Source organism: Schistocerca serialis, chromosome 2, assembly GCF_023864345.2.
Source record: "Schistocerca serialis cubense isolate TAMUIC-IGC-003099 chromosome 2, iqSchSeri2.2, whole genome shotgun sequence".
Taxonomy (NCBI): Eukaryota; Metazoa; Arthropoda; class Insecta; order Orthoptera; family Acrididae; genus Schistocerca; species Schistocerca serialis.
Window position 1 is genome coordinate 167918592 of NC_064639.1, and position 14744 is coordinate 167933335.

Here is a 14744-nt window from a genome sequence, read left to right on the forward strand (position 1 = left end):
AGCATTTTGAGGTGGATCGGCTGATGTAGAGTCGTTTCGTTAAACAGATATTTTTCTCATTGACCCACAGTTGTCACATTCTGTATCGCTGTCAAGATTGTCATTTATGGATGACATCACAACCCACCCGAATTAACTAAACTGTAAATTTCGGGGAAAGAACATCCTCGTATGTAATCTCTCTAGAACCATCGAAGGGTTTCGAAGAAAGACATCATTGCGTGTAGTGCAAATGGACAGAGAAAACGTTTGTCGTTTTCAGTGTTTAAAAGCGTTTTGCGTTACAGTCCCCCGGAGACGTCAATGTGTACTTTCAGAAAAAGATTATTCGTGACATGAAGAAGGATGATTTAGAGAAATTTTCAAGACAGAAGTTAGAGTGACATTCTTCAACGTTTTCTGATGCTTAGTATCCGAGATTCGGATATCTGCACACTATTTCTTATGTAAGAGTGTGTACTTTTTGGCTACCATCGCCTTCTCTAAAAACTTTTTTTTTTTTTTTTGCATTGCATGCTACTCAACCATGGTTAACACTGTCGGCAGAAACTGCCACGTATTGCGCAATACCACATTCACAGTGTGCAATATATGGCATAATTTATCTCTTCGTTGTTCTCTTGGCACGAATGCTGAACTGAGTTTTTCGTCTTCTTTCCCAGAGCTTTCGTTTTCACTCTCGCTTTGGCTTGCAAATACTGTACAGAATGATGACGCGGCAGGTGATCGTCGTTTTGTCAGTTATACGACCCTCTGTGACGAAGTTTGATGACCTCTGATCTAGGCCAAAAATTCCGATACAGATTTTGCCTTTGGTGCAGATGACATGCTGCACTACACATAATCAGAGGCTGAAATGGCTACACACACACATACACACACACACACACACACACACGCACACACACACAGACACACACACACACACACACACACACACGTATAATGTAATATAAGGTAACATTCAATTAATTATTGTTTTAAGTAGTTCGAAACTTGTGGTTTCCAACAAAGAAGCGATTTCAGGCCATAGATTCCGATATGTAGCCTTGTGAAGACCTGTTTCTCATCCACAGAATGCCACAAAGTCCTGTTTCCTTGTAACAAACCATGTTTTGCATGTGGGATGCCGCCCGATTTGACCGAAAAAAAACAATCTGATCTGAATTCCACCGACCATCGTCCGAAGCCTGTACATTTTTCGAATTGAGATCGGCTGCACACGTACTTATTTGGAAAGACCGGCCACCTTCGGCCGACGTCAGTTGTCGGCGGAAATCCCCGATGTCGGTGGAACGTGAGCTCAGCCTACACGTATTTGGGAAGCCTAAAGCTACAAGACGCATTGTAAAGCGTGACAACCGACAGCAGTGCGCGATAGGCAGGAATACGGGAATAGCTTTATTGTTGTTAACAGTTGGTGCGCAGCGGCTTACCTTGATTCTGTCGACCCTCCTAGCGAGTCCGACCACGGTGATTCCCCGGCGCAACAGTGCCTGCACTATGGCGGCGCCGATGCCCGAGCTGGCGCCAGTAACTAGGGCAACGCGACCGGCGTAACGCTCCATGTCTCTGCCACAGCATCAACTGCTCTGCTCTGCCTACCCGTCTGTCCCTCCCCTCCGCTTCCTATCTGGCCTTGGCTTGCTACGCGCTGCTACTGCTGCCGACATAGCGCGCATCGACGCTTCGCGTGGTGTCATGTTATGTAACGGAGAGCCGAGAGAAACTCTTCAACCTTGTCTGTTTACGGTGGCGTACACACTAAACGGCTTACACACTAAACGTCGATAACGCTAGTCAGCGTTGTGTCACGTCAGACATTATAAGCGGGAAAGTAGTGAAGGTGAGTCACCTTTAACTGGTCGTAATAAACTGATACGCCAAAGCAGAACCGGCCACTGTGGGCGAGCGGTTCTAGGCGCTTCAGTCTGGAACCGCGCTGCTGCTACGGTCGCAGGTTCCAATCCTGCCTCAGGCATGGATGTGTGCGATGTCCTTACTTTGGTTAGGTTCAGGTAGTTCGAAGTCTAACTGATGGCCTCAGATGTTAAGTCCCATAGTGCTTAGAGCCATTTGAGCAATTTTTGAGCCAAAGCAGTCACTGTACACCGTGAGATGGAATTCCGTCTGATGGATTAGTGGGCAGCTGATGCTCTAAGACAGTGGTTCCCATTACTTGTGAGTGCAATCAGATATTAGTTATTACCCCCCTTCCCTCCCCAACCCCATACATCATCAACATCAGCGTCCAACTAAACTTTTGAACTGAAAGTAATTTTCTTTGAACGCTTTTATTTTTGAAATGATTAAAGGTAAATGATAAATAATTATTGTAGATGTTTTATTAAACCACGAACTAATGACTCAGTGGTACAAATAATGCCATGATGAAGCAGTTCTGAGTGTAACGTGAATGCTACTTTCAACTCCTCCTAAGAAAAGGAAGCTAGCTATCCACTTTGAGGGTAGACACTTGTTAGAAAACATGCTTCCTTTCCATCATTCCTGCCCCTAGCGACAATTGCTTCACCCATTCCCTGCACCAGCTTTTAAATTCAGTCAAGTAAAAACGTGTGCACTATACTCAAGTCTACTCTTTGCGAACTTGGCTAATAAATTTCCTTCGATGTTTGTAAATCACTTGATTGCTGGACTCCTGACTTCTGAAATGACAAAAATTGGCAACACTTTGTTTCTGGCCATTGCCACAAATATTAACAGCAGTAGTACTGTGTAGACTCTACAGCAGTGCCTTAGCCGTTACGCAGTGTTGTGTTGTGCTGTCAGTTAACGTTCATTAGTTGTTGCGAAGTGAATAATGAAGTTGTTTCTGGTCCATTGCGGGAACTGCCGACAACTCGAAGAGTTTTCATGAGATACAGGGCGCAGCACGTAAAACCACCCCGCCGCACACAACGATAATGTTCCAGAGCGTGCGCGTCAACATTAGTGGAAATTGAAAAACGCCGTCCAAACAGTCGCACATAAATTAGCCTTTTTCTATGATGTTCCGACACTGCTGGCAAATTTGCTGCGTAAGCCACCTGAACCGTAGCCAGTGAAGCTTATCGAACCACCTGAGAGAAAGGCCCCGTTGTGAGAAGCCGGGTTACTGTGAGTGTGTGATAATGCCGTATTTGTTACCCGAGCATGTTGCCATTGTTTAAGCGTTTAGTTTCACTGGATCTTTTGTGAAAACAAATAATTTGTTTCAGGAGAAATTTCCAGGACGTTCTGTGCCAGCAAAATGCACCATAAAGGAATTGATTGAAAAATAGCGGCGTACAGGATCGGTTGAAAATGCTCTCAGGGACAGACCCACCTGTCTGCACACCTCAATTAAAGAGGCAGGTCCAGGAGATATTGGCAAGAAGTCCATGTTAGTCAACTAGGAGATTTAATCAACAAGTTCGTGCGAGAGAGAGAAGTTGCAGACGCGTTTTAAGGGGATTGAAGTTAAAACCGTACCGGATAGAGCTGAAGGACCCTGACCTGCAGAATAGAGTGCATTTCTATTCATGGCTGTTGAGAAATGTTGCCAGTGGTGTCTTAACCCAAGGCTCATCATGAGTGACGAGGCGTGGTTCCAATTGTCTGGGTACTTAAGGTACCCAAACAACCGGTATTAGTGGCAAAAAATCCACCCGCTATCCACCAGGTACCTTGCATGAGGAGAAGATACATTATGTGATCAAAAGTATCCGGACACCCCCAAAAACAAACGTTTTTCATATCAGGTGCACTGTGCTGCCACCTACTGCCAGGTACTCCATATCAGCGATCTCAGTAGTCGTTAGACATCGTGAGAGAGTAGAATGGGGCGCTCCGCGGAACTCACGGACTTCAAACGTGGGGTGATTGGATGTCACTTGTGTCATACGTCTGTACGCGAGATTTCCACACTCCTAAATATCCCTAGATCAATGTTTCCGATGTGATAGTGAAGTGGAAACGTGAAGGGAGACGCACAGCACAAAAGCGCACAGGCCGACCTCGTCTGTTGACTGACAGAGACCGTCGACTGTTGAAGAGGGTGGTAATAAGTAATAGGCAGATATATATCCCGACCATCACACAAGAATTCCTAACTGCATCAGGATCCACCGCAAGTACTATGAAAGTTAGGCGGTAGGTGAGAAAACTTGGATTACATGGTCGAGCGGCTGCTCATAAGCTCACGTCGGTAAATGACAAGCGACGCCTCGCTTGGAGTAAGGAGCGTAAACATTGGACCATTGAACAGTGGAAAAACGTTGTGTGGAGTGACGAATCACGATACTCAATGTGGCGATCCGATTGTAGGGTGTGGGTATGGCGAATGCTCGGTGAATGTCATCTACCAGTGTGTGTAGTGCCAACAGTAAAACTCGGCGACGGTGGTGTTGTGGTGTATTCGTGTTTTTCATGTAGACACTACCACATCACAGGCCTACACTGATGTTTTAGCTCTGAGCACTATGGGACTTAACATCTGAGGTCATCAGTCCCCTAGACTTAGAACTACTTAAACCTAACTAAGGACATCACACACATTCATGCCCGAGGCAGGATTCGAACCTGCGGCCGTAGCAGCAGCGCGGTTCCGGACTGAACAGCTCGGCCACAACGGCCGGCACTGATGTTTTAAGCACCTTCTCGCTTCCCACTGTTGAAGAGCTATTCGGAGATGGCGAGTGCATCTTTCAACAAGATCTAGCACCTGTTCATAATGCACGGCCTGTGGCGGAATGGTTACACGACAATAACATCGCTGTAATGGACTGGCCTGCACAGAGTCCTGACCTGAATCCTACAGAACACTTTGGGATGTTTTGGAACGCCGACTTCGTGTCCGGCCTCACCGACCGAAATCGATACCTCTCCTCAGTGCAGCACTCCGTGAAGAATGGCCTGCCATTCCCCAAGAAACCTTCCAGCACCTGAATGAACATATGGCTGCGAGAGTGGAAGCTGTCATCAAGGCTAAGAGTTGGCCAACACCACATTGAATTCCAGCATTACCGATGGAGGACGTCACGACCTTGTAAGTCATTTTCATCCAGTTGTCAGGGTACTTTTGATCACATAGTGAAGGTGTTTGGTGTGCCATTTCCGCCACACGCGTTATGGGGCCCATATTTCTTGACACGACAGTATATTTGGGAATCCTGGAGGAGTTTAATTCAAACTTGACTGAAGAGGAGCGTCAGTTATTTCAACGGGCCGGCTTTACGTGTCGCACTCTTTATTTAGGCACGTGAGTCATATAAGACATATCACCTCTTTCATTAAGTGAACGGTTTCAGATATCGAAATGAGGTTTTCGGCAAATGACAGTCCGCTAAGGGGCACGTAATTTGGTATGTGGTTGAATCTTAACTCTGATAACGATTGAGATAATGAAGTAAGTATTTTTTCTAATGCAAGCGTATCCTTTTCATAATTGCATTCAGTAGCTCTTTGAAAGACAATTACAGTGATTGAGCACCTCTTAATACATACGCGAAACCTTTCGCAAAAGAATACAAGAAACGTACTACATTTGAAAAGCAATGTGGCCAGAGTCAGCTATTGTGGTGTAAACACCGCCAAGCAGAGCTCTCATGCGCGGCTCCGTCGTTATGTGCACCAACACAGCCTACGATACTAACGTAAGACAAAACCCTGTTTCCTATACGACATAGACAAAATATCAGCTATAATTTTTGTATGTGGAACTACCGCATATGCAAGCTTCTAGTGCGCATCAGATGGGGCTTTGGAAAACTACTGTAAAAATGTATACGCTACTAGGTTATTGTGGAAACAGCTACAGTTTGTCAGGCACTTTTCCATTTGATCCCTCGCCGTTGCTGCTTACTTGTCGAAACCTAAACAGCAACGTCGGTCGTTCATACTTCATGAAGATAAACTGTCATATTCGCAGTACAGAAGAAACTTTCTTAGATAAAAAAAACAACCTAATATATTATCTGTCTTTGCCTACAGACGCCTGATTGCTCCTTAAAGGTAAAACATAATATGTCGCCCGACAAATGTAACTACAGATACTACTCTAATTGTAATTATACGGAATACGCTTTAAATCTACCCCCATGAACCATGGGCCTTGCCGTTGGTGGGGAGGCTTGCGTGCCTCAACGATACAGATGGCCGTACTGTAGGTGTAACCACAACGGAGGGGTATCTGTTGAGAGGCCAGACAAACGTGTGGTTCCTGAAGAGGGCCAGCAGTCTTTTCAGTAGTTGCAGGGGCAACAGTCTGGATGATTGACTGATCTGGCCTTGCAACACTAACCAAAACGGCCTTGCTGTGCTGGTACCGCGAACGGCTGAAAGCAAGGGGAATCTACAGCCGTAATTTTTCCCGAGGGCATGCAGCTTTACTGTATGGTTAAATGATGATGGCGTCCTCTTGGGTAAAATATTCCGGAGGTAAAATAGTCCCCCATTCGGATCTCCGGGCGGAGACTACTCAGGAGGACGTTGTTATCAGGAGAAAGAAAACTGGCTTTCTACGGATCGGAGCGTGGGATGTCAGATCCCTTAATCGGGCAGGCAGGTTAGAAAATTTAAAAAGGGAAATGGGTAGGTTAAAGTTAGATATAGTGGGAATTGGTGGCAGGAGGAACAAGACTTTTGGTCAGGTGAATACAGAGTTATAAATACAAAATCAAATAGGGGTAATGCAGGAGTAGGTTTAATAATAAATAAAAAAATAGGAGTGCGGGTAAGCTACTACAAGCAGCATAATGAACGTATTATAGTGGCCAAGATAGACACGAAGCCCATGCCTACTACAGTAGTACAAGTTTATATGCCAACTAGCTCTGCAGATGACGAAGAAATTGAAGAAATGTATGATGAGATAAAAGAAATTATTCAGGTAGTGAAGGGGGACGAAACTTTAATAGTCATGGGTGACTGAAATTCGACAATAGGAAAAGGGAGAGAAGGAAACATAGTGGGTGAATATGGATTGGGGGTAAGAAATGAAAGACGAAGCCTTCTGGTAGAATTTTGCACAGAGCATAACTTAATCGTAGCTAACACTTTGTTCAAGAATCATAAAAGAAGGTTGTATACATGGAAGAGTCCTGGAGATACTAAAAGGTATCAGATAGATTATATAATGGTAAGACAGAGATTTAGGAACCAGGTTTTAAATTGTAAGACATTTCCAGGGACAGATGTGGACTCTGACCACAATCTATTGGTTATGAACTGTAGTTTAAAACTGAAGAAACTGCAAAAAGGTGGGAATTTAAGAAGATGGGACCTGGATAAACTGAAAGACCAGAGGTTGCACAGAGTTTCAGGGAGAGCATAAGGGAACAATTGACAGGAACGGGGGAAAGCAATACAGTAGAAGAAGAATGGGTAGCTCTGAGGGATGAAGTAGTGAAGGCAGCAGAGGATCAAGTAGTTAAAAAGACGAGGGCTAGTAGAAATCCTTGGGTAACAGAAGAAATATTGAATTTAATTGATGAAAGGAGGAAGTATAAAAATGCCGTAAGTGAAGCTGGCAAAAAGGAATACAAACGCCTCAAAAATGACATCGACAGGAAGTGCAAAATGGCTAAGCAGGGATGGCTAGAGGACAAATGTAAGGATGTAGAGGCTTATCTCACTAGGGGGAAGATAGACACTGCCTACAGGAAAATTAAAGAGACCTTTGGAGAAAAGAGAGCCAAGTGTATGAATATCAAGAGCTCAGGTGGTAACCCAGTTTTAAGCAAAGAAGGGAAAGCAGAAAGGTGGAAGGAGTATATAGAGGGTCTATACAAGGCCGATATACTTGCCAATATTATGCAAATGGAAGAGGATGTAGATGAAGATGAAATGAGAGATACGATACTGCGTGTAGAGTTTGACAGAGCACTGAAAGACCTGAGTCGAAACAAGGCCCCGGGAGTAGACAACATTCCATTGGAGCTACTGACGGCCTTGGGAGAGCCAGTCCTGACAAAAATCTAAAATCTGGGGAGCACGATGTATGAGACAGGTGAAATATCCTCAGACTTCAAGAAGAATATAATAATTCCAATCCCAAAGAAAGCAGGTGTTGACAGATGTGAAAATTACCGAACTATCAGTTTAATAAGTCACATCTGCAAAATATTAACGCGAATTCTTCACAGACGAATGGAAAAACTGATAGAAGCCGACCTCGGGGAAGATCAGTTTGGATTCCGCAGAAATGTTGGAACACGTGAGGCAATACTGACCCTCCGACTTATCTTAGAAAATAGATTAAGGAAACGCAAACCTACATTTCTAGCGTTTGTAGACTTAGAGAAAGCTTTTGACAATGTTGACTGGAATACTCTCTTTCAAATTCTAAAGGTGGTAGGGGTAAAATACAGGGAGCGGAAGGCTATTTACAATTTGTACAGAAGCCAGATGGCAGTTACAAGAGTCGAGGGGCACGAAAGGGAAGCAGTGGTTGGGAAGGGAGTGAGACAGGGTTGTAGCCTCTCCCCGATGTTATTCAATCTGTATATTGAGCAAGCAGTAAAGGAAACAAAAGAAAAATTCGGAGTAGGTATTAAAATCCATGGAGAAGAAATAAAAACTTTGAGGTTCGCCGATGACATTGTAATTCTGTCAGAGACAGCAAAGGACTTGGAAGAGCAGTTGAACGGAATGGACAGTGTCTTGAAAGGAGGATATAAGATGAACATCAACAAAAGCAAAACGAGGATAATGGAACGTAGTCGAATTAAGTCGGGTGATGGTGAGGGAATTACACTCCTGGAAATTGAAATAAGAACACCATGAATTCATTGTCCCAGGAAGGGGAAACTTTATTGACACATTCCTGGGGTCAGATACATCACATGATCACACTGACAGAACCACAGGCACATAGACACAGGCAACAGAGCATGCACAATGTCGGCACTAGTACAGTGTATATCCACCTTTCGCAGCAATGCAGGCTGCTATTCTCCCATGGAGACGATCGTAGAGATGCTGGATGTAGTCCTGTGGAACGGCTTGCCATGCCATTTCCACCTGGCGCCTCAGTTGGACCAGCGTTCGTGCTGGACGTGCAGACCGCGTGAGACGACGCTTCATCCAGTCCCAGACATGCTCAATGGGGGACAGATCCGGAGATCTTGCTGGCCATGGTAGTTGACTTACACCTTCTAGAGTACGTTGGGTGGCACGGGATACATGCGGACGTGCATTGTCCTGTTGGAACAGCAAGTTCCCTTGCCGGTCTAGGAATGGTAGAACGATGGGTTCGATGACGGTTTGGATGTACCGTGCACTATTCAGTGTCCCCTCGACGATCACCAGTGGTGTACGGCCAGTGTAGGAGATCGCTCCCCACACCATGATGCCGGGTGTTGGCCCTGTGTGCCTCGGTCGTATGCAGTCCTGATTGTGGCGCTCACCTGCACGGCGCCAAACACGCATACGACCATCATTGGCACCAAGGCAGAAGCGACTCTCATCGCTGAAGACGACACGTCTCCATTCGTCCCTCCATTCGCGCCTGTCGCGACACCACTGGAGGCGGGCTGCACGATGTTGGGGCGTGAGCGGATGACGGCCTAACGGTGTGCGGGACCGTAGCCCAGCTTCATGGAGACGGTTGCGAATGGTCCCCGCCGATACCCCAGGAGCAACAGTGTCCCTAATTTGCTGGGAAGTGGCGGTGCGGTCCCCTACGGCACTGCGTAGGATCCTACGGTCTTGGCGTGCATCCGTGCGTCGCTGCGGTCCGGTCCCAGGTCGACGGGCACGTGCACCTTCCGCCGACCACTGGCGACAACATCGATGTACTGTGGAGACCTCACGCCCCATGTGTTGAGCAATTCGGCGGTACGTCCACCCGGCCTCCCGCATGCCCACTATACGCCCTCGCTCAAAGTCCGTCAACTGCACATACGGTTCACGTCCACGCTGTCGCGGCATGCTACCAGTGTTAAAGTCTGCGATGGAGCTCCGTATGCCACGGCAAACTGGCTGACACTGACGGCGGCGGTGCACAAATGCTGCGCAGCTAGCGCCATTCGACGGCCAACACCGCGGTTCCTGGTGTGTCCGCTGTGCCGTGCGTGTGATCATTGCTTGTACAGCCCTCTCGCAGTGTCCGGAGCAAGTATGGTGGGTCTGACACACCGGTGCCAATGTGTTCTTTTTTCCATTTCCAGGAGTGTAGATTAGGAAATGAGACACTTAAAGTAGTAAAGGAGTTTTGCTATTTGGGGAGCAAAATAACTGATGATGGTCGAAGTAGAGAGGATATAAAATGTAGACTGGCAATGGCAAGGAAAGCGTTTCTGAAGAAGAGAAATTTGTTAACATCGAGTATAGATTTAAGTGTCAGGAAGTCGTTTCTGAAAGTATTTGTATGGAGTGTAGCCATGTATGGAGGTGAAACATGCACTATAAATAGTTTAAACAAGAAGAGAATAGAAGCTTTCGAAATGTGGTGCTACAGAAGAATGCTGAAGATTAGATGGGTAGATCACATAACTAATGAGGAGGTAGTGAACAGAATTGGGGAGAAGAGGAGTTTGTGGCACAACTTGACAAGAAGAAGGGACCGGATGTTAGGACATGTTCTGAGGCATCAAGGGATCACAAATTTAGCGTTGGAGGGGAGCGTGGAGGGTAAAAATCGTAGAGAGAGACCAAGAAATGAATACACTAAGCAGATTCAGAAGGATGTAGGTTGCAGTAAGTACTGGGAGATGAAGAAGCTTGCACAGGATAGAGTAGCATGGAGAGCTGCATCAAACCAGTCTCAGGGCTGAAAACAAACAACAACAACGCTTTAAATAAGCTATGAGGCATATTCGGATAGTAAGGTCCGATTAGGCGCGAAATGGAAACCATTGTGAAAATACGATGGAACTTCGCACGCACGTGTTGGGCAGTGTCCTTAGTGTGCCTGTCGATCGCTTAACATCGCTCTTTTCAGTTCAGAGTTCAAAGTGATCACGTAGAAATGCCTAAAACAATAGTGTCTCCCGCCAGGTATGTGGATCTGATGAGAGAGCATTCTGTCCTATTCAACTGTTAGGAAAATTTTCATTCGCTATTTGCGTCGCAGGACACGAAGCGTCCGAAAGGCTTGATACAACGAAGTAGCTTGGTATAAGCGTGTTTACAGTGCTATAACCGATTCCGGCCGATTTTCCTTTTTTACTTTAGAATATTTCTCGGATTCTTTTGCAATGAGTTTCAACCTCAAAATTAACAAGCATTATATCACTCTACTCGTCTTTTCATGCGGTTTCGGATGCCGTTAAAAAAGTTATGTTGTTCTCGTGGACTTCAGTCCGAAGAGTGGTTTGACGCTACGCTATCCTGTGCAAGCCTCTTCATCTCCAAATAACCTCTGCAACCTACATCCTTCTGAATCTGATTACTGTATTCATCTCTTGGTCTCCCTCTATGATTTTTACCCCAAACACTTCCTCCAATACTAAACTGGTGATCCCTTGATGTCACAGAATGTGTGCTATCAACCGATCCCTTCTTTTAGTCAAGTTGTGGCACAAATTTATTGTCTCCCCAGTTCTGTTCATTACCTCATCATTAGCTACGTGTTCTGCCCATCTAATCTGCAGCATTCTTCTGTACCTCCAGATTTCATAAGCTTCTACTCTCTTCTTGTCTAAACTGTTTCACTTCCCTAGATGGCTACACTCCACACAAATACCTTTACAATAGACTTCCCTACACTCACGCCTATATTCGATGTTAACAAATTTCACTTCTTCAGAAACAAATTTCCTGCCATTGCAAGTCTACATTTTTTATCCTTTCTACTTCGTCCAGTTATTTTGTCGCCCGAGTAGCAAAACTCATATACTACTTTAAGATCTCTTTTCTTAATCTAATTCCTTTCATCATCGCCTGATTTTATTCGACTACAGTCCATTATTCTTGTTTTGCTTTGTTGATTTTCATCTTATATTCTTGTTTCAAGACTCTGTCCATTCCGTTCAACTGCTCTTCCAAGTCCTTTGCTACCTTTGATGTAATTACAATGCCGTTGGCAAACTTCAAAGTTTTTATTTCTTCTCCCTGAACTTTAATTCCTGCTCCAATTTTTCTTTGGTTTCCCTTATTGCTTGTTCAACGTACAGATTGCATAATATCGGTGGTAGGTTACAACTGTATCTCACTCCCATCTCAACAAATGCTTCCCTTTCATGCCCCTGGACTCTTTATAACTTCCGTCTGGTTTGCTTCTTGTATTTTACCCCTGCTGCCTTAGAACTTCAAAGAGAGTGTTCCAGTCAACATGGTCAAATGCTTTCTCAGAATTTACAAAGGCTATAAACGTAGGTTTTCCTTTCCTTAACCTATCTTCTAAAATGCGTCGCAGGGTCAGTATTGCCTCGCGTGTTCTTAAATTTCTCCGAAACTGATCCTCCCCAAGGGCAGCCTCTACCAGTTTTTCCATTCTACTCTAACGAATTTGTCTTAATATATTCGTTTTTCTGGGAAGAAGGAGGATCAGACCCGCGTCTGGCGATCCAGATTTGAGTTTTCCGTGATTTCCCTAAATCGCTCCAGGTAAATACTGGGATGGTTCCTTTGAAAGAGCGCTTTCTATTTCTTTCCCCGTCCATGACACCATCCGAGCTGGCACGACCTCGTTGTCGACGGGACGTTAAACACAATCTTCCTTTCTTCCTGTATTTCCATTTTCTTTTGACCGTACTTGTTTCAATATCTCGATCGATGCAAGAGGTAAAGACTCTTTATGACAAACCCCGTTGCGCACTATCGTTATTTCTTACGTGGCTCACCCCGTATACGGTATGTATCAATTTTACTGTCACAGATACATGATACAAAGTACGAAGTATGTTTGAAACGGATGGACTGTGTGAGGAAAATATTCATACATTTGTTTCACGAACTGTAATCAAGTCGTGTCACCCGTCTATAACAGTTTTTCAAAGAAAGAATTATTGATAACTTACGTAATCATTGTTACAGCCCTACGACACAGTGATAATGATAATGATCTTTTAATAATTGGTGAAATGCAACTGAACCCCTCGTTGTTTTACCCGTCAAAAATATTCATCCTGATGGTGTAACTACCCCCAGGCTGCGAACCATTGCTGTAAGGAAAGTATATAAGAGGAGCAGGGATGAATAGGAAATCAGTATGACGACAATACAGGTCACGAATGGGGATATCCACCGACGTAAACTACTTCGACAAAGGGCAAATATTTACTGCCCGCTACCTCGGAATGAATATCGCAGCACTGACGAAGAGATTAGCTGTTCGCGTGGCACTGTGGTGAAGATTAGTGGAAATTGGCTGACGGCAGTAAAACAACAAGTGGGTGCCAAGTTGTTGGACGTCCTCGCATCACAAAAATGAATGTGGACGCTTGCACCCTAGCAGGGTAGGCGGTGATCTGTGGTCGATATAACGACACAGTGCAGTGATGGTGCAAAAAAGTGTTTCGGAACACGCCGTTCAGCGTGCATTGTTGAATATGGGATTCGGAGCAGACGAGGACTGCAATACATCGAGATTGGACTGTGGATCAATGGAAAAGTGTCACCTATAGCCTGGTGGGATGAATCATGTCTCTTGTTACACCACATCGATCGTCGTGCACGGATACGCCGGCATCCAGAAGAAAGGCTGATCGAAAAATGCACCGCGACAAGGAGGCGGGATGGTGGCGGCAGTACATTGTGAGTCAAAAAGGGCCTTACAACTTTGGAATGATACATGTCATTTTGTAGCGCACAACCTAAAGTTTGATTCATTGAGAGCGTCAGTACCCCATTCCACCATCAGGAGCACCAGCGCAGTGTACAGTTAAAATGGCTACTTTCACTGGTGTGGAGTGTGCTCGCTGTGTGTTTTAGTTTCATGAAATGAACTCTGCAACCGTTGCTCGGAGTAACTTTCGAACCGAATACGCTAAAAAAAACTCCCAGCAGGCCTACAATTTACTGTTGGCACAAGAACTTTGTTGAGACAGGTTGATCACTGCGACATGTTAAATCACCAGGCCGCTCGCATGTTGATGACTATCTCGAAAAGGTTAGGGAGAGCTTTGCCCACAGTCCACAAAAATCAGAACGACGTGCGTCTCGCAAGACTAACGTTCCACAAAAGACTGTTTTCTGAGTACTGCGTAGACGTTTTATGTTTGAAACCATACAAGTTCACAATTGTACAGCACATTAGTGATGCAAATAAGGATGCTCGTGGCGAATTCTCTGCAGAAATGTTGCATCGGGTAGAGGACGATGAGACTTCCTGAACACAATAATCTTCAACAATGAGTTTCCATTTCATTTTCGGTAGCATGGTGAACACCCACAACTGCAGAACATGGGGCAGCGAAATTCCACATGCAAGACTCGAACACTTTCGTGACGGCCTCAGAGTTAATGTGTTCTGTGGCCTTAATGAACTGAAAGCGTATGGCCCTTTCTCCTTCATGGAGAAACCTGTCACTGGTATTGCGTATCTGAATATGCTTGAAAACCTTTTAATTCCACAGATCGATGAAAATGGCCGAGACGGGATGATTTACTACCAGCAAGACAGTGTACCACTTCATTTACTAACAGAAGTTCGAGGTTTCCTCTATAATCGTCTCCCAGATCTGTGGACTGGCCCTGAAGGGGCAATCGTGTGGCCATACTCACTACCTTGACACCACTGGATTTCTTTTTCTGCAGTCTCATTAAAGACTATGTCTGTGTTCCTCCCCTATCAACCAGTTTAGCAGATCTGAAAAAACCGA

The 14744-nt window shown here is 45.1% G+C and overlaps 1 protein-coding gene across 1 annotated transcript in view; it reads right to left on the bottom strand.

Moving 5' to 3' along the window:
* Positions 1–1611, bottom strand: part of LOC126456879 (farnesol dehydrogenase-like) — a 128743-nt gene extending 127132 nt beyond the window's left edge. The window contains exon 1 of the mRNA XM_050092700.1: positions 1437–1611. Within this exon, the coding sequence (XP_049948657.1) occupies positions 1437–1568 (132 nt within the window). The 5' untranslated portion in view covers positions 1569–1611. The remainder of the gene's footprint in view (positions 1–1436) is intronic.
* Between the last annotated feature and the right edge of the window lie 13133 nt (positions 1612–14744).